The sequence below is a fragment of the Callospermophilus lateralis genome, chromosome 6 (assembly GCF_048772815.1).
Source record: "Callospermophilus lateralis isolate mCalLat2 chromosome 6, mCalLat2.hap1, whole genome shotgun sequence".
Taxonomy (NCBI): Eukaryota; Metazoa; Chordata; class Mammalia; order Rodentia; family Sciuridae; genus Callospermophilus; species Callospermophilus lateralis.
In genome coordinates this window covers 14,863,025-14,889,902 of record NC_135310.1, presented here as the reverse complement: position 1 = coordinate 14,889,902, position 26,878 = coordinate 14,863,025, and the positions used below count along the sequence as shown (strand labels likewise).

Below are 26,878 nucleotides of genomic sequence, written 5' to 3'. Positions count from 1 at the left end.
ATAACAATAAGACAGCTCAGAATGGGACAGGCAGTGTGCTGTGCTATGCACACTAGAGGTATCAGCTTATTTAATCTTCCTAAGAACCCTAAGAGGATGTCCTTTCATTATCCCTCATTTTACAGAATAGAAAACCATCTTGCTTTAGGAAATCTAAGTATTAGAAAAAACAGAATACCATCCTCTCCAGCACTCTGTTTTCAATTTAGTTGTATACTGGAGTAATTTCATTAGGATTTTCTTTTTGTCATTTATAATACTTAAAGTATTTTTAAAAATTGGGTAAGTATTATAAATGCATTCTCATTACATCAAACAATATAATCCCACTCCCCTTTCCAGATGTGCCTTGTCAATCATTTCCTTTCTCCTTGTCCATATTTATATACGTGTGTGATCACATGCATATGAAGTAGGGATGATATTTGTATTTTGTTTATTCTTAACCTGCTTCATTTTATCACTTCTTTGAACATGTATCTTCCTCTTTGCTCCTTCCCCCTAACCCTTCCAATGCTGTCTGTTTGAAGCCTTGCCAAAGATTTGACAATGATCACCGCAAAGACCAGATTTTAAAAGCCAGTTGTTGGAAACAGGTCACTGAGGACACATATATATAACACCTGAATATAACAGGTTGAAATATGAAATCTGTGGTGCACATGAAAATCATTTATTTATGCTAAATATGTCAGTCTTTTAAATTCAATTCTTAATTTATAATCACTACATGTAACATGCTATATCACCTTTTTGCACACTTGATTTTTCTATAATGCTGGCAAGAGGTAAAGGTTTTATTAAAACTACTATCTGAAAATATTATCAGTTCTTAGTAAAAGAGAAATATCTCTTAATTGAATATTCATTTTATATATATTTTAGTGAAAATTTACCGGCATACTTACATTTCTTGTGTTATATGAAGTGGATGCATTTAATATCTTATTCCTTAACATAATTTTTTTCCATTTTTAACTCTTCTAAAAATATTTACTATTTTCTTTTTAAGTTGGAGTTATCAAATTTGAGAGAGGATAAATAAGCAGAAATGTGCATGAATTCTCCTACCATATGTTCTTGGAGAACTCTGTATGTTTCTGTAGCCGAAGAACATATTTTAACTGGATCGTTAACTTTGTCTTCAAATTCAGACACAGACTGCTGGATCTAAAAAAAAAAAAAAAAGATGAAATATAATAATGTTGGGAAAAATACACATTGAGAAAGCAGTTGAGAAAGAAAGTTACTGAGACAGCATCGTACCTACCATCTATGGATGACTTCCAATATGATGACAAATGAATTTTTAAAAATCTAAAGTCAATGTGTCCCATTATTTGAAAGGAAACTAATTAAGCCTCAATGATGATCTGAACATAATGTATAGTGACATTTACAGGCTCATTGTACCTATATATATATTTGTGTGTGTATGTTTGTGTAGACATATACGTTTACTTAAAAATATACCCTATAAACAATTGTGAATTTACTTCATAACTTACAACTTGACAATCCTGACAACTTGGTAGACACTATTACACTATTTAAGGAGTTTTTGTTTCATTTTTCTATAAACGCAATGCAGAAAGTGTAACTTCAGCCTGCACGCATTCTTACCTTTTGAAGATCATCTTCAAACTTTTGCTGCTGAGACAAATGCCCCAGGACTGTTCCTTCAAGGCACTGAGCATGCTCTCGGAGCTCTTCCCAGTATCTTCTTATCTGTGTCAACTTGGCTTTGATTCGAGCAGATTCCCCAGTGGTAATAAACTGAGCAAAAGACTGAGCTTCTTCTTCTAACCCTGTAATGCTGCTGATCTGACTCTCAATCTCCTGGATTGTCACCTAATATTTAAAAAAAAGAAAATGACAATGCAGCTGAGTAAACTTGCCTTCCTGAGATGATAAAATCACCTACAAGGAAAAATAGAAAAGTCTCCTTAGCGACATCTAAACATGCTCGGAGGGGTGGTTGGAGAGGTGAACCAGCACCTTGCTTCCTGACTATTGGAGGAGGACCCACACACAGTGTCTGCAGCACACACCACTCTGTGGTGGCTGTGTTCACTGGAGAGGGAATAAAGAGGAAATGCTGCTCCTGCTTGCAGTGAGATTAGCAAGAGGATATCGCTGCACCTTTTACACTATCTCCAAAGACACAGAGACTTATCTGCTTACTCATTGATCAAGCACTTCAATCAATTGATGTGGGGGAAACCATGTGTTCTAGGAATTCATAGGGACACTAATATTGGCATTCAATTACTCTTTCTAAAATGTAGTTGAGTATTTCATGATTTACTGACACAAAGCTTTTCTGATTGCACTCCTACTTGGAGCTAGTCTTTTCTAATCTATCCCCTGTGTTGCATGCCCGTGTTTTCCAAATATAGAATGAATCAGGACACTTGACTCCCATCCTCAGGGATCACACATGCTAAGAAGGACCCAAGACTTGGGATCAGTCCCCATGGGCTGCTGTTGCTGCTGCTATGAGAACCACCACTTGCTTCAAAAGCTATGCACTCATTTCAGGAAAAACTGCATACTATCATTTTAATTTGAAGCAGAAAGGATATTTTACATATAACCCAATGCATAGAATGTACCAATGGCTACTAAGAATGTGCATGCATATGTGTACGGACCCAGGGGAAGGTGTCTCTCATAAACATTGGGCTTATTCATGTGTGAAACAATGAAATTTCTTTCTCTGAGGAGAAGGGCCACACTTGTCCAATAAACATACTGCCCCAAAACTCAAGTCAAGTTTCAATTACAAACAACTTAAATGGAAAATACTGTTATCCTGGGGGGCGGGGGGGGGGGGAGGAGAATAAATTTATGATTTCTAAGTGAGGCAATCAGAAATAAATTACATAGGATTGTCAGGTAGGCACCACCATTGATTCATTTTATTTTTCATATGTGTGGTATATCTGATAAATATTTGAGCATTAATACAATCTTTCTTTTGGCTGATTTCTAAGATTGTCTTACAAAAATTACTCATCAATTCAACAAATAAGTGTTGAGTGTCTACTATGCACTAATAATTCTTCTGGGTGCTTACAACACTACTTGGTTAAGAACTAAGAAAGTTCTTAGTTATTGGACTAATCCATGTCACCAACAAAATCATAAATGGAAACCAATCACATTGTAATAAATAGAAATTCCATCCAAGAAAAGTTGGAAGATGAATCTAGCATATGTTCTTATCATTTACCAATATCAGGAGCAGTGTGGAATGATGAATATGAATCAGCTCACAGCATTTATCTTCACAGCAATAAAAATGCTTAATTTTAATCTTAAGATTATTTTAAGATGAGAAAACTACAACAAGTTTTACATTTATTATTTATTTATCATTTCCTATAGTATAGCCTTCTGTTGAATATGAGCCTATTAAGCCAAATTTCATAGATCTTTCCAGTCTATTTTTGCTTATTTGTAGCAGATATTTTTTACTGATATTGATATTTTAAAATATATTTTAGGTCATTTTCAAAATGCCATTTTGGACATATTAAATTGTATTTCTAGTCTGATGGTAAGAAAATCCACAAGTTACTGTTTATGTATTTAAAAATAAAATATGTAATTTTCATATTTCCTGGAGAATAACAAGATGATATTTGATCATTGATGTATTTCAGAAGAATATAAATTAAAATAGCAAGGAATGAATTATTAAAAGGATAAATAAAAAGTCTGTTAATTTTTTAAAGGGGAAATTTTGGGGACAGTACTACTTAAATGTACTATGCTATTTTTCTAATCCACCACAGAAGACACGGCAGGCTGTGTGTGTGCCACACCATGTGTGCTTGATTGCGAAAGATGTACCATGAGCAGGGATGATTTGTTCCACCTGTGATCTTAGCTAAGTGACATTGCACCCTCCCACCTTGCACATGGTAATAACTTGTTCTGAGCCATAGTGTGAAATGTTTCCTCACCTCGGTATTTATTTTACTATATTTAATAGAATGAAACTTCAAAGCGTTTTCCCATTCCAAAAGAAAAAAAATAAAATGAGATAAAAAGTGCCTGAATTTTAAAAATGTGTGTTGTGGAGTTACATAAAAGAAAGAACGATAAATGAGCACTCCAAGCCCACATCTTACAGCTCATTTCTCTTTAACTGAGTGAAGTGTTTGATGATAATCTAATCACATGTTTATCTTGGAGCTTGGAGAGCTACTGTAACAGAACATCTCCATCCGCACCCAAGGTTATAAACGAATACATTACCGCCACCAGGTCTGATTGCTTCACCTACAGAATGTAGTGTTTTGAGCTCCCCCTTGTGGTCAGCGAGGGTAAACACCACTAATACTAATTTTAACAATCCATGTAGTTCTTAAAAAGTAATTGTAGATAATGGATACACTTCATATTTTATAAGAGAATCAAGAGAGCGCTCCATTGAGGTTAATGCAAAATCAAGAAAAAGAATAATGTAACCATAAAAATATTTTAATGATATTGCACACAATATTGACTTTGAATGCATAGGTCTGACAATATTAATATACAATTCCATGTATAAAGTATTACCGAGTGTCAGTCAAGATCTCTTAGCTTGGTTGGCATTTTGTGTGAATTTAATTTTAATTGAGTCACAGAGCAATGAAAAATTTGTCTCAGGACCAAATAGGTTTTGGTGAAATAAATGTAAGAAAGAGATCTTAAAAGCGAGACATAGATTATTAATGTAACATCCGAGCAGGTCACCTTAATTTGGCTGATCTGCATGTCCATGGCAGAGGATGAAGTTTCCAAGGCATTGAGTTCTTTCTCTTTTTCAGTTATCCAGACGGACAGGTTCTCAAAATTACTGCCAAAATGATCCCACTTGTTTTTCACCATTTCCATGGTTTTAATACTAAAATTAACCAAATTAAGTAAAAAAAAATGCAATATTTTAACAGAGCACAACAACACCAGGTGAAAAGTTAGTGAAGACATTTGTGACTATTTTCAAAGTTGGAAATATTTGAGGAGGAAAAATGTACACTTGATCTGAGTAGTCAGGTCTCAAGTCTTCCTATCTCTTCTGAGAATGAGCTCTTAAGGAGGCATCATGGAGGCTGCTACAAACGCAATCGCATTTTGAACAAAATATTGCTGAGTACAAGGGGGTCAAATCAGGTATAATCTAATTAAACGCTGCATGTGACCAGCACTTGCCAAGACTTATTTCAATAAACTATGCTAGAATAGATCCCAGTGTACATCATTTTTTAACAGTCCTGTTTTCAAGGACACGTTCCTCTTTCCTGTAAAAGAGAGATTCCCCCATAATGCTTTATACTAAAAGATCTTTAGGAGATGTGTCCTATGAATCAAGGTAGCACTTGTGGTCTGAACCCCTGCTGCCAGGCGGGAACTGCTGCCTTTATTACAGCTACGCCTTTTGATTTAAAATCTAGAATGATTTTAGCGATTCATACATGTTTTACGGTCCTAATTCTAAAAGACTTTCATAAACTCTTTTTCATGAGCACCCTGCTTTTAGACTACATAAGTGTTATATGTAACAAAATTTCAACTATAGATTTTGTTTGTATTAGCTACACCTATATAACCAAGTGAATATGGCTTTCAGATTAAAAAAAGAGTAGGAAACTAAGAGCATATCATTGAATTTGTAAGTCCTTGGGTTAAAAAAAAAAAAAAAGAAAAAAGCAAATAACATCCCTGTTTACCCAAAGGCACTTGAAGACATGAAGAAAAAAGCAATGGCATCATTGATTGTCAAATTAAATGGTATTGCAATCTTAAATTTATTCCCTGGGTATGCCTAATGCTCTTAGCAGTATAGAAAATACACACTATGCTATGTTGTAAGATTTTAAATAAGATTCAAATGGGCATTCTTAATAGAAGTAGTTTATTTTCTAGTAAACTCTAAGTTTTACTATTTCTATTACTTGATGGAAGATATTCAATATAAAGCCCTCAAAATGTTTCAAGTTATATTTGTTTCAGATAAAATATTTATCAATTTTTAAAGTTTGGGCAAATGTAAAATGTCAATTTCAAGGTGTTAATATTAAAAAACAATTTTTACATTTAAAATCCACATTAGAAAGATGTCTTATTTCTTAAGAATAATAGATTATGTGTCCTTAATTTGAAACTCCACAGAAGTATTTAGCCATATAATTTTGGGGAATATTGGACATATCCTCATAAGTTTATCCCCTGCAAACTTTTTAAAATATGTTGTTATCTATAGCAGGATATTAATAGATTCAACTGCTATTTGTTTCTTTTCACATAAAGTAACATTAATGTTTAAAAATAAAATAGATTTTTAAAGTTAATTTCTGAAACAGCATGTCAATCAGTGACAATTTGAATCCCGAGGCACTCTAAGTAAGCTTATGAGCTTTGAATTGGAGACATTTGGTCTATGTGATGTGTGTTTAGGCCTAGATCTACACTACCGAAATATCTCCCCTTCCTTCTAACTGGTGACAGCAGAATAATAGAGTTTTTAAAAAGTAAAATATTGGCATTTTCTCTAGATTTTGTCTACAATGTACAAAGGCCACAGAATGGAATCAATATGGCTTTCTTGTGAACAAAATCAGTTTAAGATGTTAATGCCACATCCCTTACATATTTTTGTTTTGTTACAGATACTGGTTCCTGTTTTGAGGATACTTTCTTTTGAACTGTGAATCATATCTCAAGACATGCTGAAATACACAGACACTTTGAGATCTTAAAAGACGGTTTTGAAAACAAGACACAGGGAAGACTGCATTATGCTTTATCTCAGAGAAGAAAGCTTAGGACTGGTGAAGCACATACTCTTCTTCAAGCGTGTCTTCTAGTTTTTTGACCTGCTCTTTGATTGACGCAGCCTGTTGCTGAAGCAATTGCTTATTCTTGGGCCCCAGTGGTATCTCTGAAGCTTCCTTAACCAGGTTCTCAGCCTGGATTGCAATACTTTCTGTCCGCTTAGAAAATTCCTAGGAGAAAGATATTAGAGCCATTAAGTCCACATTTTATACTCTTTAACCCTGTCCTCAAGGAAATTGCAATATTGTGCATAGTCTTCCCCAGAATAGAGGGGCAGCTGGCTGGCAGGATTTATACATAAATAGATTTATGTTGTTCTGAACAATAAAACTGATTTTTATATGGTCAATTTAGACACTTCACTATTTTTTCTCTTACATAAACAACCAGTTCTATCTTCACAGTTACCCAGCAGTCCTCTTGGAAATTTTTTTCTCCCTATTTCCTCCTTTGACTTATTGTTTAGAATTCTGAGCTATATTATAGGAGTTAACTTATCCATACGTATGTTGATTTATTACAGGCCAGCTCACAGAATGATCAACAGTGATCAGTTCTTCAATCATACAGATAATAACTTGTTAATACAATTGAGGAATATCTCAGACCATGCAGAATACCAGTGATCTTTCCTGTCCAGAAACGCCAGAAAGGTTTTGTTTACTAGTTCCATGAAAAGAGATATAATCTGATCTCCATCTGTTAAATCTTCTTTTTTTCCAATGCATATGCAATATGACAGAAAGAAGGTGAGTTTTCAACCCCTCAAATCTGGGCTAGAATCCCAGATGTGCTAATCACTGGTTGTTTTTCCATGTCAATGCAGATGATTGTGCTTGTCTTGAAAGGGTACTCTCAGCATTCCATTAGCAAATTCATTTTTAAGTACCCTATACTCTGGCAGGTACCAATTATCATTTTTATGTCCTTCATATAAAATTGAAGAAAATGGTTTATTAATTCTATTCAGGGATTTTCAATGATTCTGAGCTATTTTAATTCAACAGTTAATTTAATATGCATGAAGCCCTGGTAAACTTTAGATGTTATCTGAATTTTGTCAGGTAAATAATGTGGAATACTAAATTAGAGAAGGTAAATCCAGTGATAATCTTGAATGAAGAAAATCAGTGTCTCAGTTCTTCTCATGTAAGAAAAACTCACAGGAGCTTTATAATTTTGATCATCAACTTACCTTCCTAAATAGGTAATGTTGAAACCCAATATAAATATTTGTAAAAAATCAGATTTTTCACCCAGCATCTCCCAGAATGATTATAAAACGATATATAAGATAGTTACAACACAACAAATCCCACATTACCTCCAACCATAATGCACCAATAAAAAACGTGGAAAAAAGTTACTACTAAATACTATTTAAGCTTCCTATTTAAAAGATGTATTGTCCTCACAGAAATATCAGTGTCATTTCACAGAAGTAGCCTGTAATTCAAGAGAATAAAATTGACTAAACACCGCCTCCTTATGGTAGAGAGCTTTATAGTATCCTAAAATATGATTTTTGCTGATGTCATAACATTAAATTCTATACTTAAAAGAACCCACTATTACCATCTGTGAACTCACAGTCATTTTAGAGACAATTGTAAAGACTAAAAGTCTCAGCATAATCTCCGATTCCCATGAAAAGAATCAGAGGTACAAAATAGTGTCCCCCAAGCCTGAAAGAACCCAGGGAAAGTAATGTTTGAAAATGCTTATTTTGTTCTTAGAGTATTTTGTGCAAACTATGTGTGGGGAAACACAATGGAGAGGAATTCAAAGAGCAGAATGACATCTATAAGAAAAATGCGAAGCAAAAATGGAATAGCATTGTAAGGCTCATTGCCAAGTCCTAAGCAGGCAGAGGAGTGGTAGTGGGAAGCAAGAGGAGAGCATGATTTGCATCAGAGAGAGTGCAGTTGAAGCCAGGTTCTGTCCTTCACTAGCTGAGTGACCCTGAGACCTGAAAAACTCTGAATTCTCAGCTCCTGGCCAGTAAAGCCATGCCTTGTAATGCAGATTCAATCTGACCTTGTTGTGGACACCCTCAACAGATACTGGTTCCTGTTTTGAGGAACTTAGAGGGCACAGCCACTCCAGGACTGTCACGTAGAATACAGGTTGCAATATCAGTGCAAAGTGAGCACAGAAGGAGAGGAGAACAGTTATCCCAGATTACACACGCTCCTTTGGCAGAGGACATAAACACATAGAAAAGCCACTCGGTTTTTGAATGAAAGTGTAACATAGTGCCTTAGAGTGCAGGCTTTGGATAGAGATCTTTAGGGTTTGAATCCTAATGTTCCTGAATGATCAGGAGGTCAGGGACAACTTTGTGCCTTAGGTATCCCTATTTATACAAGAGGATTAATAATGAGGCCTGTTTGTCAGGAATGTTTTAAGAATCACCAAGTGATTAGGCCCGCATAGATGACAGACTTAATAAACATTACTGCAAATTATTAAATCTCTCCAAAAGTGTGGAAGATCATGGAGGATGAAGGAGAATTTTGATAATAAGACTAAAAAATATGGCCTGTGTTTCATCTTTAGGCACTTTAACTGATCCACGGGGATGACACAAGTGAAGTCACAGGGCTGGATTTCCCTGGAGGGAACCACCTATGGAAATCAATCCAATAAGCATCTTTGTGTTTATAAAAGACATCTAATATACAATTTGGATACATAAAGTAATTGAAATTTAAAAATAAATTTTAAACAATTTTCTCTTTAAATGGCTAATGAAAACTGAAGTATCGAAAGAGTCTGCGGCCTTATAAAACTTCACACTCCTTAATAAATTAATAATAGGAGAAATGACAAAAAATTAGCAGTATGAGACAGAGAAGCTTTTCCTAAGAAAACAGAAGCACAGGGGTTTCCTTGCTAAAGGTTGGGAAAGTATGGCCGCCAGGTCTTTCCCTGATGCCCTGGCTAATCCATGGTTTCATTAATTCAGCCTTTCCCTCCCTTCTTTTACCTTTTCTCCTCCTCTCTTTCTCTTCCTTCTTTCCAAAGACATAGAAAAATATTGATTTTAGAAAGGAGCTGCACACTCAACTGCACCTCACACTATCGCAAGAGTGAGGTGTCTTTCAGGATAAACAAGAAACACACTTTTGGGGGAAATGGCAGCCACCTTAAATGAGAAGCCTTAACCCAGTCTTTCTATAAACGTCAACTTGGCATAGTAGCAACCAAAAAAGCCCGAACGACTCCTCTAAATGCTTCAGCAAATGTATTGGCCTGCTCTAAGTACCCAAGGTATTTGTGATTTTTGCTTCCATGTTAAAAACACCAAGTACACTCCTAACTGCTCTCTCTTTGATACCCAGCTGGAATATCAAACTCACTGTGCCCAAAACTGAGTTGATCTTGCCCCACTAACACTCACTCCTTCCAATTCCCCTACTTGCTCTTGTTATCTGGTCAGGCCCCAAACCTGGTGCTTCATATTCTTTTCCTCTGCTCTATCCAGATAGTTTCTCTACATTGGTGTCAACTTCACCTTATCTTGTGTACCTGATCCCATGCATTCACTGCCACCTACCACCTTAATTCCCATTCTAACTCCCATGTGCCTATATGTAGTAACTTTCTAACTGAATCCCAGTCTTTCACCCTTTCAATCAGTTTTCTTCATCTACTTAGAAACTCATCTCCCCAAAGCACAGCTCTGGTTGTGTGACTTTTTCTCAAAAAATCTTCAATGGCTCCAGCTCCATGTTTCCTAGAGAAAAAAAGTTTTAGCTCTTCTAGGACTACATGATATTGCCCAGTTTTGCTAGACAAATTCTCATTGCTTTATCTACTTCACAATATAGGATCCTGGTGTCTAACACTTTGACACCCCATGCTGTTTCCCTTCCTAGGAATTTCTCTCTGTTCTAAGCTCCAAGCTCAGCTTTCCTAAGGTCCCCTGCCCTTTGCATTTCAGATTCAAATATCATTGCCTCAATAATTTTAAAAATATACATATCTGTTAGTGAACTAAACATTTCTCAATTTCTTGAAAAACTTCATCTAGATCTTAATGTTTAAATCCTACTTATGTTTTCATTTCCCAATATGTCAAAGAGTAAATAACAATTATTGATTAAATAATAATAAATAATAGAAATAATGGAGGAGAAATACTATGTTCATTATAATAATGAGCACCAAGGAACCATATGGTCCCACTGATATACCTTTGTCTGTTCCAGTTCTGAAGATAAGCTTTCCAAACTGCTAAAACTCAGGAAGCGTTCATGGCTGGAACCAGTTTGAAAAAGGTATCTGACCACTGTCTCTTTGTTTGTCTCAAATCTCTCCCATTTCCTTAAGGTGACCTTAAATTTGAAAAAAAAAATACATACATATATTACCAAAGTGTTTGGAAAAATATTGCTATATTTTCATTCATTCTCTAAACTGTCAACTTCCAGTGAATTTTCAGTTTAATTTTCACATAATCTCACTGAGTAAAGATGATTCCAAACCCAGTGTGGTGGTACACCTGTACTCCCAGCTACCTGGGAGGAGAAGGCAAGTTCCAGGCCAGTCTGGGCAACTTAGCAAGGCCGTGTCTCAAAATAAAAAAATAAAAAGGATGAAGCTCAGTGGCAGAGTGCATCTGTACCATGTGCAAAAAAGAGGATCCTAGTGTTTTCTGTAAGAATTTTTTTTTCTGGACCTCATGGTCTTTACCGAAACAGGGCACACAGACTAGATGGTTTCTGAGGCTCCCATCAGTTGTAACATCCTACCCATTAGCAGTGTGGCTTTAAATGTGGATGAGTGACTAAGAAAAAAAGCATTCCAATCTCTCAAGAAAGGAAGGATGGAGGGGGGTGAGGTGGGGAGGAAGAGAAGTGAGCAGGTGACAACCTCAAACTGTTTTTAAGGGAACCTGTCTACATCTCTATAAAGCACAGAGGTGCTTAAAGGAGCAGCTGCTGGACTGCCTGAAGAGTGAAATACATAATCAGATGTTGGATTCAGGCAGGTGTGGATCAAATCCTGGCTCATCATTGACCACTGCTGTGTGACATGGGGCCAAGTCCCCAAAGTCTTCTTAGGAAACTGCCATATTTTCATTCATTGCTATGTCGTCAGACTCATCCACACTGGCAACGTGTGCTGACTTCAGGCCTCATAAGGCTGATCTGCTGATGCAAAGAGGCAGTTCGTGTGAAGAATTTTAACAGATGTCGGAGGATCAGAGGCAGAAGCAAAGGTTGGCTCCTGCTGATAGGAGACATAATTGGATGTCAACACAACTTAGGTCTCTACCAAAATGGCCCCAACTGACCAGCCCTACCTGGATGCGGCGTTCCTGCCTCTCCCTGCCCTGCTCCACGCTGGCCAGGGTGCTCTCTAGCTTCCGCAGCTCCTCCCGGCCAGGGCCAGCCAGCCCGCCTTCTGTCTGCTGCGCCTGCGCCATCTGCTGCTGTAGGTCCCTCTTCTTGGCTGAGATCATCTTTGTCTTTTGCTGGAAGAAGTTGTTCAGTAGATGGATGTAAAATTCACTCTCTAGGCAGCTAAGCTAAGCTGGGCCACAGCACCCAGACTTATCAGAAGTACAGAAAAGTAAGGCCTTGTGCAGCACAGGCCTACAGCGTTTTAAAGTGAAGTTGAACAGTTAAAACAGTAAGAATGGGGACTTTGTGTTAAGCTAAGGTGGACATTTTACATAAATATTTTATGTTTTTAATGGTAAATATAGCAATGATTTGGTTTTATGTTTTAATTGTGTGAAATTTGGACAACATTTAACATTTGGGGCGATACTTCAGAAAAAAATTTGTCAAAACAGTGCATTTGTCATGACTACTCTTAATCCTTTTCAGCTGCAAAAACCTGTAGTTCCAATTCTTCTATTATCATCGATACTGTAAAAATGCAGATATTAAGATATTTCCTTTCTGGGTATATTATAAATAGTTTATGTGCTGAGATATTTTGAGGAAAGTTGTGCTTTAAAAGAAAACTTTTCACTGAAGTATAATCCTCAAACAGAATAGCACACAGATCTCAAGTGTACAGCTTGAGTATACTTGCCCACAGAAACAAGTACCTGGCTCAGGAAATAAGAGAAGAGCTTGAAAATACTAAAATGTATATTATAGATATATTGATATTTTACATATATATCTGCAATCTTACCTTTCTCTGAATTAAAGTAAACAGAAAACCAAATAATTTTACAACATTGAAGACAATGTAAAACAAAACATTGTTTTCTAGTTTCAGGCTTTGTAAAATGATTAAATAAATCTATAAAGCTTAGAGGTTGCTATTTTGCACATACTTTTAATCAATTCTATTTTTGTATATATAGAAATTTTTCATTAAGTATTTTATTTTTATGAATAAAGTGTTTATATCAATCATATCTCCATTTATATTGAGTTTGACAAGTAATACATTCCATTTATGAGTATATTTTAATGTCCATGACCAGACTGTCAGGAAATAAGTTGATTGTTTATTGTCAGAGTCTGGGGGGATAGTTCAGTGGTAGAAAGGCTGCTTAGCAGGCACGAGGCCCTGGCTTCAATCTCTAGCACACACACACCCCGTACACACACAATATTTATTATCAGTATACATACTAGATTCCTTAACTTCTAGTTGTAATTCTTTATAAGTGTATATTCTCCTGAAAAGTCTGATACTTCAAAGAAATGATGTTTCCAAATTAAAATGTGTTTGAAGTGGTAAAATGAAGACCTGTTTTAACATAATGACAAGAGAATAGTGATCTCAAATCTGAAGCAATTTGTCTCTGTGATTTCTTCTATTATGAAAAGTACAATTTAGCCAGCTTCATGTAAATTTTTGAACCTAAATCAATTTACTCTCCACACTATTCCTTAAAATTTTTGATGTCATCAAATCGTTCTTTCTAGGAATTGTCTTGAAGGATATTCTGAATTATATAACATTTAGCAGAGAGAATAGAAAATGTAAGTGCTGTGTTGTTGAGACCATTCAGCCAGGTTCCTTCCCTTCCTTCTTCTCCCCATCTCCGAGCCCAATACATACTCTTATCTCTCTGGTCTGCAAGGTTAGAAGGGCATTTCTACCTGGTGATGAAGAAGTAATTGCTGTGCTTCAAACAGATTTTCAGTGTCCAAGATCTTCTCAGCTTGTTCCTGGACTTCTTGAGAGCCGGAAATTAATTCTTCAAGGGAATTTTTTACAATTTCTTTGTACTGAACACAGTCCCCAAAGTTGCTTAACATCTTTTCAACCTAGATTAAAAAAAAAAGTAGAGTAAATCTTATGTTACTTTGTGAAGTTCATGTAATACTATTTTGAAGTATGATCAACAAATTAACACAGCATATATCTTCTATGTACAAAGCAATTCCTTGATAAATGTACACATTGAGAAATGATCAAGCCAATTAGCCTATCTATCAACTCATACATTTAGTTTTCTGTGTGTGAAAGAACATTTTGGGTTTATCCTCTTAGAAAATTTCATGGGCATAACATAACATGATTAACTATGGTGATCATATGGCACTGGATCTCCAGAATTTATTCATCTTATAATTTAAAGTACATATCCTTTGATCAAAATCATCCAATTAAAGTCCACGAATTTTTATATATTTTAAGAGTATGCATACGATCAGAATAAATAAAAATATATTCATATATTCCTAATTTTATTCTTTCACATATTTTGAAGCTTATTTAATTATTATTAAACCACATAGCCACTTGTAGAAACTGCAAGTTTCATTTGATTTGGTGCTTTCTGCCATATTAAAAACCTAATTTAAATATAAAAAAAGGAAAAAAAACCAGTTTCTTTGTATTTAGCAGTCAAAGCAGGATATTAAAACAATCCATTAAACATATCATGTGCTGGTTCTCTCTAATTATAATCTCATGACTAATACCTGTTTGTAACAGTGCTTTACATTGAGTTCATCGTATTTATTAAATGAGAAAACAATTGTAGAGAAGAAAAAGAATTGAAGAGTATTTGTTAAAAATGCACCTCCAATATTTCTAAATAAAACATAAATATAATTCCTAATTTTGTTGTTGGTTAGCTAATTCCCTTCCTCGCCATTTTCCTGAGTTTTAAGTTTCCTCTTCTGTCTGATGTCTGCTTTCTCTAGATTAACCAAGAGTTTCTGTTTTCTCCATCTTCACATAGATCACTGGTTTCAGAGTTGATTGGTCATCTGTCTTCCATGGAAGCCTTCCAGTTCATCTTTCTCTTCTCCTATTTATTTTTCTTTGTCCCTATCTGGTCTGAGTTTGTCCAAGGTCACTTGGAGGATGCTCTTCTCTAAACAAGCCACAATGAGAACCTGTGAGAGCCATAAACTCCAGATCTCAGCCTAAATCATCAGCTCTGTTGAGAGCAGTGACTCTTCATGTCACCCTATGAATCCACCCACAGCCTTTCCTTCTTACACAGACAATTGCAAATGTTCCTGTTCAGCATTAATTTAAACATTAAGTGGTTCGTTATCAAAGGAAGGACCTGGTTGTGCCCAGTACATTTTCTTATTTAAGTTTACATAAGCAGAATGTGTTGTTCTCCATTCTTCCTTTGTTTCCACTAAGTGATTAAGTAGAAAAAAGATTGCTAAGAAAAATTATACAGAAGCTTAAGCTAGATGAGTGTGCAAAGAATTAACCTCTGTGCAAGCAGATATTAGAGGTGGCCTGTCGCTAAATCCCACGGACTTCACTAAGAGAACACTTTGGGGAAAAAGCAAATTGCTTCATGAAATCTGACAAAAAAACAACTAATAATTTTAAAGGTCACCACATGTTTTGTGGGGGAGGAGCACATGATGTCACTGAAAGTCACTGTTAGATCTTGGCTCCAAGATCACCTTCACATATTCCAACTTTCTAAACTCTTGTTCCTTTTGCTGTCTTCACTAAGGAAAGAGCAGGAGGGCAAGGGTCAAATTTTCACCTAGAGTATGGTAGTGGTAACTAACTGAACTTGTCCACTGCTATGGAAGATGGGTCATCAAAGCTTTGAATCAAAGCGTTGAAATAGCTTACGTTCAATAATGTTATTTTGAATTTGTTCAAGATTCTTAAGAAAACTGTAATTTTTATATATTTATAATTTTATATTTATATCAAATTTGTAATTTAATACAATTTATATATCAAAATTGTCACATCAAACTAAAGTCATAAGCAATCCCAAGTATTTGGGGTTTGTGTAAATTTCCCATCACAGTCTCCAGCAGAACTATCAACATGGATTAAAATTCTACAAAGTTAGTGCCAATTATTAGGGAACTCTGCAGAGAATTCCAGATCTTCAGAATAAGAGAGCTTTGTGGACATTTTGTAGTCATCCAACAGATAATTTTCTATGTAAGTTTGTACTTAAACAATGTAAAAGAAATACTGGTAAACACCTGTTCTACTTTACTGCCTTACATTATCTTCCCACTCAAAAAACATTGGACTATACAACAATCGAGGGTGGAAGAGACCCTACTACAAATTAAGTAGGTGGGTTTGCATATTTTTATGTACATAGAAATATATACAGACATTGGAATGCCTATTGTTAAATTTAAAATGAGCTGACTTTAGCTAAAAAAGAATTATCCTGACCTGCTGACTAAACATTGGATATTTTATTATTACCAGCTACTGGTCATCAAGCATTTACTCTGTCCAGGCTCTACAGTGAATGCTTTGCAGACATTATTGCATTTAATCCTTGTGGCTCCCTTTTGGGGTATTTTTAATAGTGTTTTACAAGTAAGAAAGTTGGGGCCAAGAGACATCAAATAACAAACTCAAGGTTATATAGGAAGCAGGACATCAGACAGAAGCTGTGGCCATGGATTTGTCTGACCCTTACGCCTTTTTTCTAATCTTTATGATATACTTTAAAGTGACCATAAAATAACTGTAATTTATACACAGTTTATTTCAGCCCTGAGCAGAAATAAACTGCCTTAGTAAGAGAAAAAAAAATGTAGGCTGATAAACATTAACCTTTCCATACAGGTCATTAATCTGAACTAATATATCCAATAATAGCATTGACCATAATTCAAGTATCCCCAATTTTCCTCCAAATCTTCTCATAAATAAATGTGATCACTATTTCAACTAGTTTATAACTGTTTCAACTAGTTTACTTATATAATTGCTTGCTAAGCTACTATCAAGAGAGACCCCTCCAGGCATCTCACCCCCAGAACTCTGTTTAGAGTGTGGATAAAGTGACAAACCTCTGACAGCAAAGCCACGAGAGCCTTGAAAGAGCTAGACAGTTTTGCCAGCTCGTCTCCTTGCTTTTGTGCTTCAGTCTCAGAAGAAACTTCAATCAAAATTTTCAGCCTGGATTTCAGCCAGCTGAGAGTCTCCCCTTTTTTGGCAACATCATTCCTGATCTCCTGGAATGAAAGAACACTTTTGGTGAGCAAAGTGCAACGGTGATTCCCAATTGTCAGCAGGAAAGGACTCCACCCAAGGCTTGTAGGGTGGATATAAGAGAGCCAGACACTCACTCCCTGATGGAGCACCTGCTTATTGTGCTTTGAGCACAAATTTTTAACCAAAGTCCACAGAAGAAACATTCTTCATTGCCAATACCTGCTGGGTAAAATAAGTTCTGACTATACCCCCAAAATCATCTTCATAATTAAATTGGGTAGATACAAATATTTCCTAAGCATTCTAAAGATGTGCCTAAAACTACCATAGAAGAAAACAAGATAGCCAAATAAGGCACTATAATATACATACTTTGTTACTTTACTTTCTGTAATCTGGAAAGAACATGGCAGAAAAGAAAAAGCATGATATTCCTAACATATTTAATTAGCTGTTTTCTTTTATCAAAGAGTTTAGTTACTTAATATTGTTATAGATGCTCTAAAGATTTAACTTCATTAACTTATACTTTTTCTCTCATTTTTTTTAGCTTTTAGAAGTTAACACACCAAATATCAAGAGATATACAAAGGATCACAGCTCTAATCAAAGCAGGGAGCGTTTATCAGCCAAGACAATGCTGGAAAGACTCTGGGGCTTTGCACTTGCAGGGCTGGTGACCAGCAGCTTGGTAACTGGGCAGTCTGTCCCTCCTACACCACAATCTCTGGTGTAGTGCAAAGGCAGGGGTCTCCAACACACTGTCCCAGGATTTTCCCAGGACAAATGCATACCAGTCAGGAAATGGTTAATTCCAATCTCCGCATTCTAGGATGTAATTTTTTGTGTATGTCATAACAGCAACCAGAAAAATACTTCTATATGCACACCATGACATTATTGAGCAGCTCTAGTTTTGATGCAACCACATAATTTAATAAGAAAGAAAATAGAACTCAGAGGACAAGAACAGAAAGAAAACATTCTCTTCTTAATGGAAATTACATGACATGCAAGGATTAAAAATGCTTAAAAGGAAGAGTTTTCGCAATAGCAAGTAGAAGAGCCAAGCTAAGAGAATGGATGCCATTTGCAGAAAGCTAACTGTCTTCGGGGCTGAAGCTCTGAGACCCTGGCTGGGCTTAGCAGGCTGTACCTCTGCCCACGGCTGAAATAAACTGTCCAGCCTGAATATGATAAAGAAAGGACACATGGAGAGCTTGACCATTTCCCTGATTTTGCATGGCTGAAGATGGACTGCATAAAAGCACACAGCCTTCTTATTTTCTGTGTCAGTTCTTAAATCTGTGCTGTTACTCATGCATGCATGCAATGTCCTGCTCAGCAGTCCCCATTAGCTAAAGATGCATTGGAGACTGGGCTGAGCATGATCTCAAAGCTTCTGTTGATTCAATATAAAAACCCACAGTTCTCCATAATAACATGGGAAGACTTATCTTTAAGATAATTTTCAGAAAAACCAATATTTTTTTTCCTAGAAAGAAAGAAAGACAACATTGTCTAATATTTTGTATTTATTACTGGAAATCATCCTGTGGCAGACAGTGGATCAGAACTTACATCTGAGGCATGTTTAACCTCGCTGTAGCTGGTAGCGTCAATGGCCTTATCCTTGAAGGCCTTCAACTGCGTCTCCTTTGCAGCTATCCAAGATGACAACTCAGAAAATCTGAAACAATGCAAGCATTTTCTAATTAAGGGAGAAAATTCTCAGAATGATTAGATTTTAGATTAGATTTCTATTTTGAATTTACCCTTGGAAATATAACAATCAAATGGATTAACAAATCAATGAACTAATTCTCTGGAAACTTTTACATGACACTCAGAGTAGAGGTGTCCACCTCCAAGCTCAGAAACATGAAGGGGACTCAGCAGAGGACAAAGATGTGTCTCAGGGCCTGAGCCCTTGGAGGAAGGAAGGTGCCATCTAAGGTCTGGTGCCTCCAAGAGGCTGGAGGCCACCTGTGAGGGAGGAAAGGACTGACCAAATCGGCCTCAGAGACAGAACATCCGGCCCATGTGTCATAAAGTACCTCACCCTATTTCTAACAGAAACCCATTTTTTTTTACCAATTGACATATTTTTTAATAAGAACATGGGCAAGATCATGCAATTTGATTTTCTTTATTGTGTGAAATAAAACATATGTCATCTCCTGTTCTTTAATGGTCTCTCAAGTAACCAAATTAAGATAGATTAGGTCCTTCTCTGGAGACAACCCCAAGGCTACCTGCTGGCGTAGTCCTTCCACTTGTCTGGGTCATCCACAAGCTTCGCATAGGTGCAGTCAATGGCAGCTCTGAGCTCTTTCAGGGCCGTGTGACAGGTTACAGGTGTTTCCCTTACTGGGTCCCGGACTGGGAGTTTCCCACACAGTTCTTCAATGAGTTGTAACCTTTTCTCACAGAGATGATGAGGACCTTTGTCACTGAAGAAAATCTAATAAGCAATAAAGGTTTTTAGAATCCACGGGAGAGTCACATAATACCTTAAATTTTCACAAAAAGACTAAAGGGAGAGTTCTGTAGACCACCAGCTGTAAGGTAATTACACATTTTTTTTTTTTCCATACTCAAAGCAAAATCTGAGCCCCTCCTTTAAGTAACAAGGCGCCTGCCCAGGATTACACATTCAGGGCAGGATACCTACCCTGTGCTCCTTAATGATATTTTCACTGCCTTCCTGGGGCACCAGCTTGGTCTCTCTCTCCAGCTCAGCCTTGCATTCTTCTACAGAGGCTAAGAATCTCTTCTTCTCCACGGCAATCTTCAAATGCAGCAAATGATAAGGGGCCTCTCCTTGAAGATCCTGGATTCCATAGAAAAATCCAAGAAAACACACTCATGCTCCTGATTGTGTACATTTTCAGTTGAAGTGACAAGAAGACTTAAAATATCTACTTCGTATATTGTACTCCTCTAATTTGTGGGGCTGCAGTGATTCCTTTCAAGCCTGCTGTGGGTCATGTATTTCCACAGTGATCTTTTGGTTTAATTTTTACATTAGTGCTGCACAGAATTAGTGTTCCTATTTTACAGATTAGACCATTGAGGCTCCAGGGTAAGTGAAAAAACTAAGGGAAAACTTGAGGAAATTTTATTAATATCTATCCCCCTCCCACCAAAAAAACTGAAACAAACAAGGATTAAAAAGCCCAAAAGAGCTGACCCCCTGCCCGTCCTCCTCTGATTAGACCATGCATTGAAAAAATAAGCAAGCAAGTGTGCAACACATAACCATCTAATGTTCTCTTCTCTTGATATAAACATAGGCTTCCTTATTACTTTTAGTTCTGTAACATTAATTTTAGCCAACTTGAATCCTCTAGCACTTAAAAGGATTAGTTTAGGAAAGAATACTAATTGATGAGAAAAATGAGCTTGGACTATGGAAAGACAAGGACACTTCAATTAAAGTGTCGATCCATAATACATTTAAGGTATGCTGAACTTCAAAGGCACTTAGAGACCTTGAATTTCTTTGAGAGTCTCTTGTTTAAATGAGTCACTTTAATTTTCAAATCTAGAAAGCAAAAGTGGTATATGTCTTTCCACTGTGCTTTTCATATGCACAAAAGATGATGTTTTAGCCCATGTTACCGAGACCTAAAAAATCTAGAAAGTAACCTAGCCAGACGGAGAGCTGTCAACCTTGCAATCCCCAAGGCTCCTACACATACTGCCATGAACTGTCACCTTGTGCAGCATGTATTCTCCTGTAGCTGGGGCGGACTTCTTGCCCTCTGCTTGGGGAGGAAAGCCCTCAGCCTCTGCAAGTTGATGTGCCCATTTCCAAAGGGATCTGTGTGGCAGGCCCACCCTTGCTTCCCACAGTTCCTCCATAGCATGTGACACATGGATCACACTGGGCTCCAAGGGATCCTGATGCCTCCCACTTGGATTCCACCTTCTTCTCCACCCCAACATCTCTGTGTTTTCTTTGAAGTCCTAGCTCAAAATTGTCACTCTATTCACTCTTCTCCATTCTCCAAGTGGGTCCACCTCTATCTTTCAAAGCTTTCATAAATATAACATTTGTACATTTTCAGCTTATTATATACTACACTTTTATCTTTTGTGACTAATTATCTCCCAAACTGAAATCTAATAAGCTTTTTGTGGGAAAAGGAATATGTTTTGTTCATTTCTGAATTTTTACCCAATAGATACTTTTATTTATATTTTTACAATATAGCTATTTATATTAGATGATAAAATCCTTGAGGACACTTATTGTGTGTGTGTGTATATATACACACACACATAGGCATACATATATAATTTAATATTTAATAATTTATATTGTTAATGTAGCAATAGTATATTATAATAGTAATATATTATTATTAATACAATAATTTATATAAGTAATACACATATACTGATTTTATTATACACATACACACACACACACACACACACACACACACACACACACATATAGTGATCTCACCAGTAGACCTATCATGATTTATTCAACTGAGAAGAGTTTATTAAATGTCAGTTGAATAAATTAAATGCCCTCATCACACAAGCTGGAAAAAAGAGTACTTAAAACAGATGATAAAATTGATACTACTGTGAAACAGGCATAACGAAATTCTACCATGGTTTATCATGTTTTACTCAAGTTCGGTTTTTTTAGAATTACCAAGGTGGCTTTCCATGAGTTTCTTGATTTCCTCGCCCTGCATCTCTGCACCCTCACACTCTCTCCCTTCCCTCCTGAAGCTGTTCCCGGTGTCCCCAGGTTCTGACTCACCTTCCATTGTTTATGGAGCTTCCTCACAGCTTCCTGCAGCCCCTGCTGCTCCTGCTCAGGGAGGATGTCCGTGAGCTCATCGCAGGCTTTCAGGAAAGCATTGAGGACTCTCTGATCCAGTTGACTGAAAAACTCCTGGCAGGGAAGAGCCAAAGTGGTCAAGATGCTGGGCATCTGAGCCAGCTGCTGCCCTCCTCAAAAATTTGGAACATTCCCTACTTGTTTTTTTTTTTTCCAGGAATAAACTATAAGCATCTATCATTAGGAGTCAGAAGTTTTCATATTTGAAATTTGACTATTATGTTTTGCACTTTAGTAAAAACAAAATCATTGCAGCCTTCAAATTCAATGGAATATTCTAAAAAGCCAGTGGAAAATTTCTGAAACCTTGATTCCATAGTGATAGAGTTTTTCTTCCTCTTTGGTAAAGTCAGAAGGGCAGGAAAAAAGCCAGCACTAAGTCTCTTAACTCCTCATTTCTTGACCACAGTGCATTCTGGGGCCTGGTGATTCATTATGAGCCATCCCACATTTCCCCACGTGCACCCTTGAACACACACACTATGGATGGGACTGTGTCCTCAAATTCCTGTGTTGAAGCCCTAATCCCAAATATGGTGGCAGTTGGAGATGGGCCTTTGCAGGGTACTGAGTTTTAGATGAGGACGTGGGGGCAGAAACTTCTTGGTAGGACCAATATTTTCATTGTAGAGGACAGCAGAGAGCTTGCCAGCGTGCTCCCACAAGGACATGGAATAGGCAGCCAGAAAGAGGACCCTCGTCAGAACCCTACCATTCCAGCACCCTGATTTCACACCTCCAGTCTCTACGACTCTGAGAAATAAATCTGCCATGTAAACCACACAGTCTATGGTATTTTGTCACACAGTCTGAGTAGACCCAGAGTGTGTACAGACATATGTGACGAGGTCTCGCAGTCTCAGGAGTGTGTCTGCAGGGACATTTTGAACAGTCATTCTGAACAGAGGTGCCACCTAATACAGGTATATAAACTGAATGAGATGCTTTGTGCTTTATGGTGACAGACCTTGACCCTGAGTTCAGAAAGCTGCATCCCAAACACATTGGGTCATCATTTCAGAGTGTGGCTTAAATACATAACCACTGAAATTTCAGGAAAAAAGGATTCAAAAGACATGTTCTGAAAATGTCACTCAGATCCACATGACATTTCATGTATTACTAATGTTCCCAATACAAATATAATTTAAAGAAGTAGGATAAACATGAAGATGGCCTCATAAGACTGGGACAAATTTTGTTATGAGCTACTGGCCTTCAAGTCATCTCCACCATGAATTAGCCTCTCACCTCAAATTGTTTATTTTATAGAAAACCTGAGTTACAGAAGAATTTCTGAGCTAAATAATGAATTTGAAATTTGGAGAAGCCGAATGATCATGACTCTTTAATATTCCAGGGGTTTAAGAATGGTCTCAGAAAAGGGTGGTTATGGTTTGGATGTGAGGTGTCCCCCAACATTGTGTGAGACAACGCAGGAAGGTTCAGAAGATAAATGATTGGGTTGTGAGAGTCTTAACCTAATCAGTGAATTGATCCCCTGGTAGGGATTAACAGAGTGGTAACTGAAGTGGTATGAAGTGGTACGTGGGGTTGGAGGAGGTGAGCTTTGAGGGGGTGGCTTTGGGATAAATATTTGTATCTGGCCAGTGAAGACCTCTCTCTCTCTCTCTCTCTCTCTCTCTCTCTCTCTCTCTGTATGTGTGTGTTCTGATCACCATATGAGCTACTTCCCTCTGCCACACTCTTCCACTGTGATGCTCAGCCTCACCTCCAGTCCTGAGGAATGGAGCCTGCTGTCTATGGATTGAGACCTTTGAAACCCTGAGCCTCTAAGTAAACTTTTCCTCCTCTAAAATTTTTCAGAAAAATTTTAGTCACAGCAGTAAAAAAGCTGACTAAAACACAGGTGAATCAATTGCTCTCTCAAAGTCCTTCTTGTCCCACATTTCTCAAGTCTCATATCTAAAATGCTCCCACCTTCCCAACTCCCCACCCCTCCCCCTCTGGGTTAGGTGGCACACTGGCTCTTTGGATATTCTCATCCAAGAGCAGCTTGTCCATGCACTGGGGCCAATGCACCACGGGGGGCAGACTCACAGTGTGTTTCGGCAGCAGCTCTTCGGGATCCCCCTTCTCCTCAAGGCCCTCCTGTGCCACCCGCAGCACTTTCTCCAGCTCTGCCCGAGACTCCTCGAATTTCTTCATCAAGCGACTGTTGGTTTCCGCATGCTTCTTCCAATCCCCGGTTTTCTTTACCATATTCTTGATGTAAAAGATACAATCATCCCTTGGTATCCTTGGGGGATTGTTTCCAGGACCCCCAAAGAGACCAGACCCACAGATGCTCAATTCTTTTACATAAAGTGGTGGAGTACTTACCCAGGCACATTCTCCTGTATTTGAGAAATCATTTCTCAGTTACTCAAAATATCTATTATAATGTAAATGCCATGTAAATACTTGCTATATTGCATTGTTGAGGAAATAATGACAAGAAAAAGAAGGCTGTACATGTTCAGGATAAATGCAAGTTTTCACCCAATTATTACCAACTCATGGTAAATCTGCAGATGTGGAATCTACAGCTAGGGAGAATTGATTCTAATCATAATAGGATGCTGCTTTCTCACTACGGAAAGCATCATTTGGTCAGGTAGCATTATATACTTTTTTTCTTCAAAAAGAAAACACTTGGGAGGAAGATACTTAATTGTAAGAATAATTAACTCTTTTTAATATTAATATTAAGGAAAGAAGAGGTAAAATGTTTGCCCTAAAATACTGGAAGGTGAGGGATTTTGGCAAGTAATGGAAATTACTTGTCCTTGTTCTGTATTTTTGTGGGCTCATGACTCTAGGGCAGGGAGAGCAGATTACCTGAAAAGCAACATGAACATCAGCAATCTGTCTTTGTAGCTTCGTCTGATCAAAATGTTTTAACACATTGCTCAAGGTCACAAATTTTTGAACCGTTTGACTGCCTTTCTCAACGAGCCCCAAGGTTTTCTTACAGGTTTCTTGACAAGCTAGCAGCTCCTACAAGGAAGGGAAACCCACAATAATATTACACTCAGGAGAGACTGAAAAATAAAGGAAGAAAAGGAAAATGAAAGGGAGGGAAGGATGGAGGGAGGAACGATTACAAATAACAAGAACAGCTTTAAATAGCTCGGAGGCTTTTGATCAGCAATAAGTAAAACCAAAAGTACAGAGGAACACTTTTTTCCAAAAGAGCTCAATTTTAAGCAATCACTGAAAGTCAGTGCTTTTTATACAAGGCATTTAAATGTCACAAAGAGTTTTTTGAGATTTTTATATTTCATGCACATCTTATTAACATTAAGAAAATGACAAAGCATCAAAATTGTTATTCATCCAACTGGTGTATTGAGAGAACAATCATAAACACAATCTACATAATCAGGTTTTAATCAGTTTAAATTAATAATTTAGCATCAATGAATAATCACTTTCTTGAAATAATCAGATGTAGCAGATAATATATTATTTGTATACACTAAATTTATAACACTTGAATTTCTAAGGTTCACATGATCTCAGCCTTATTAATGAAATAGCAAACTCTAGATCCTAATTTCTTAAAAAGGTGGCTGACCATTAGGCCTGGAGAAGACTTGCAAGTGTCAAACACTGCAGGACGAGATGCAGTGGTGACTGCCAGCCCTTGCCCTCTGACTACCAGCCTGACACTGTAGCAATTTTGACAGTATACAGTTGAAATAACCCATCCCAACAAGGCACTCATTTTTGCCTTGAATCGACACCACATGAATTTCAAAATCCTTAACTACTTTGAAAAAATATAAAACTGCTCATGTGGATCCCATTTTCGTTCATCTATATTCACATATTAAGAGCTAGCAACTCTTAATATTTTTGTTTTGTTTTGTTTTGTTTTGGCAAAAAAGAAAAGGACATATTTTTTCCTTTTGAATGCTTTGGAGGTTTAAGGGATAGCTAACATAAGTTAAAAATATGTCATGAGTATTATTAATACTTATAATTAAAAACAAACACTAATTATGCAAAAATTATTTGATGGCAATTTACAGCAATATGTAGGAAATGGCACCATGTCCCCCAGTGAAAGAATCCTTACCATATGAGGAGGTGTCACTAAAATGAGGTTTGATGATATGATGATTATGGCTTCAATACTAATGGCAATAATAATGCTAGTAATTACAGAATACATTTTATTAGGTATCATCACTTTTATTTAAGGACCAGGGCCATTAGTTAAATAAGGCTTCGTAATTTTTTAGCATCAGACCTAATATCTGAGTATCTGGGTGACTTGTTTCAGATTCTCTGCTTTTTCTAAGAAGTGAATTTGTCTTCTTCCAGGAATCCATTTCAATTAGTTCAGTGGCAACCTTTCCTACATTAGTTTTATCTTCATCTGAGATGGGCTCATTTATAATAAAGCAACTAAGTCAGTCAATTAACTGAAGCACTAAGAAGGCTATGCATACAGACCTGTTCACTAAACATGAGACAAAATATCAAGGATTACACCAAAAACGTTTTCAGAGTTTGTGGTTGTATAAGCAGATTGATTCCCAAGATCAAAGAAAAGATATCACAAAATATAAGACTATAGACACTTAATAGAAATGGAACAAATTATTTATATTGTGTGTGTGTGTGTGTGTGTGTGTGTGTGTAATGTATATATAACTCCAAAGACTCAAGGGATAGAGAAACATATACTTTTTTAAAATGAAATTCTCCATTTTGTCAGTGAGGTAGCAGGTAATGACCAAAGATGATTTGCAGGAAGCAGCACTAAATGATCCTCTGCCCTTCAAAAAA

At 36.9% G+C, this 26,878-nt stretch overlaps 1 protein-coding gene across 1 annotated transcript in view; it reads right to left on the bottom strand.

Annotated features, from left to right (window-relative positions):
- Positions 1-26,878, bottom strand: part of Syne1 (spectrin repeat containing nuclear envelope protein 1) — a 421,786-nt gene that overhangs the window by 251,574 nt on the left and 143,334 nt on the right. The window contains exons 21-34 of the mRNA XM_076858120.2: positions 24,920-25,078; positions 24,140-24,304; positions 21,998-22,132; positions 19,886-20,044; positions 19,467-19,675; positions 18,793-18,901; positions 17,067-17,231; positions 13,908-14,075; positions 12,140-12,310; positions 11,028-11,168; positions 6,838-6,998; positions 4,750-4,900; positions 1,624-1,851; positions 1,072-1,170 (exon numbers count right to left, since the gene is read on the bottom strand). Of these exons, the coding sequence (XP_076714235.2) occupies positions 1,072-1,170; positions 1,624-1,851; positions 4,750-4,900; positions 6,838-6,998; positions 11,028-11,168; positions 12,140-12,310; positions 13,908-14,075; positions 17,067-17,231; positions 18,793-18,901; positions 19,467-19,675; positions 19,886-20,044; positions 21,998-22,132; positions 24,140-24,304; positions 24,920-25,078 (2,220 nt within the window). The remainder of the gene's footprint in view (positions 1-1,071; positions 1,171-1,623; positions 1,852-4,749; positions 4,901-6,837; positions 6,999-11,027; positions 11,169-12,139; positions 12,311-13,907; positions 14,076-17,066; positions 17,232-18,792; positions 18,902-19,466; positions 19,676-19,885; positions 20,045-21,997; positions 22,133-24,139; positions 24,305-24,919; positions 25,079-26,878) is intronic.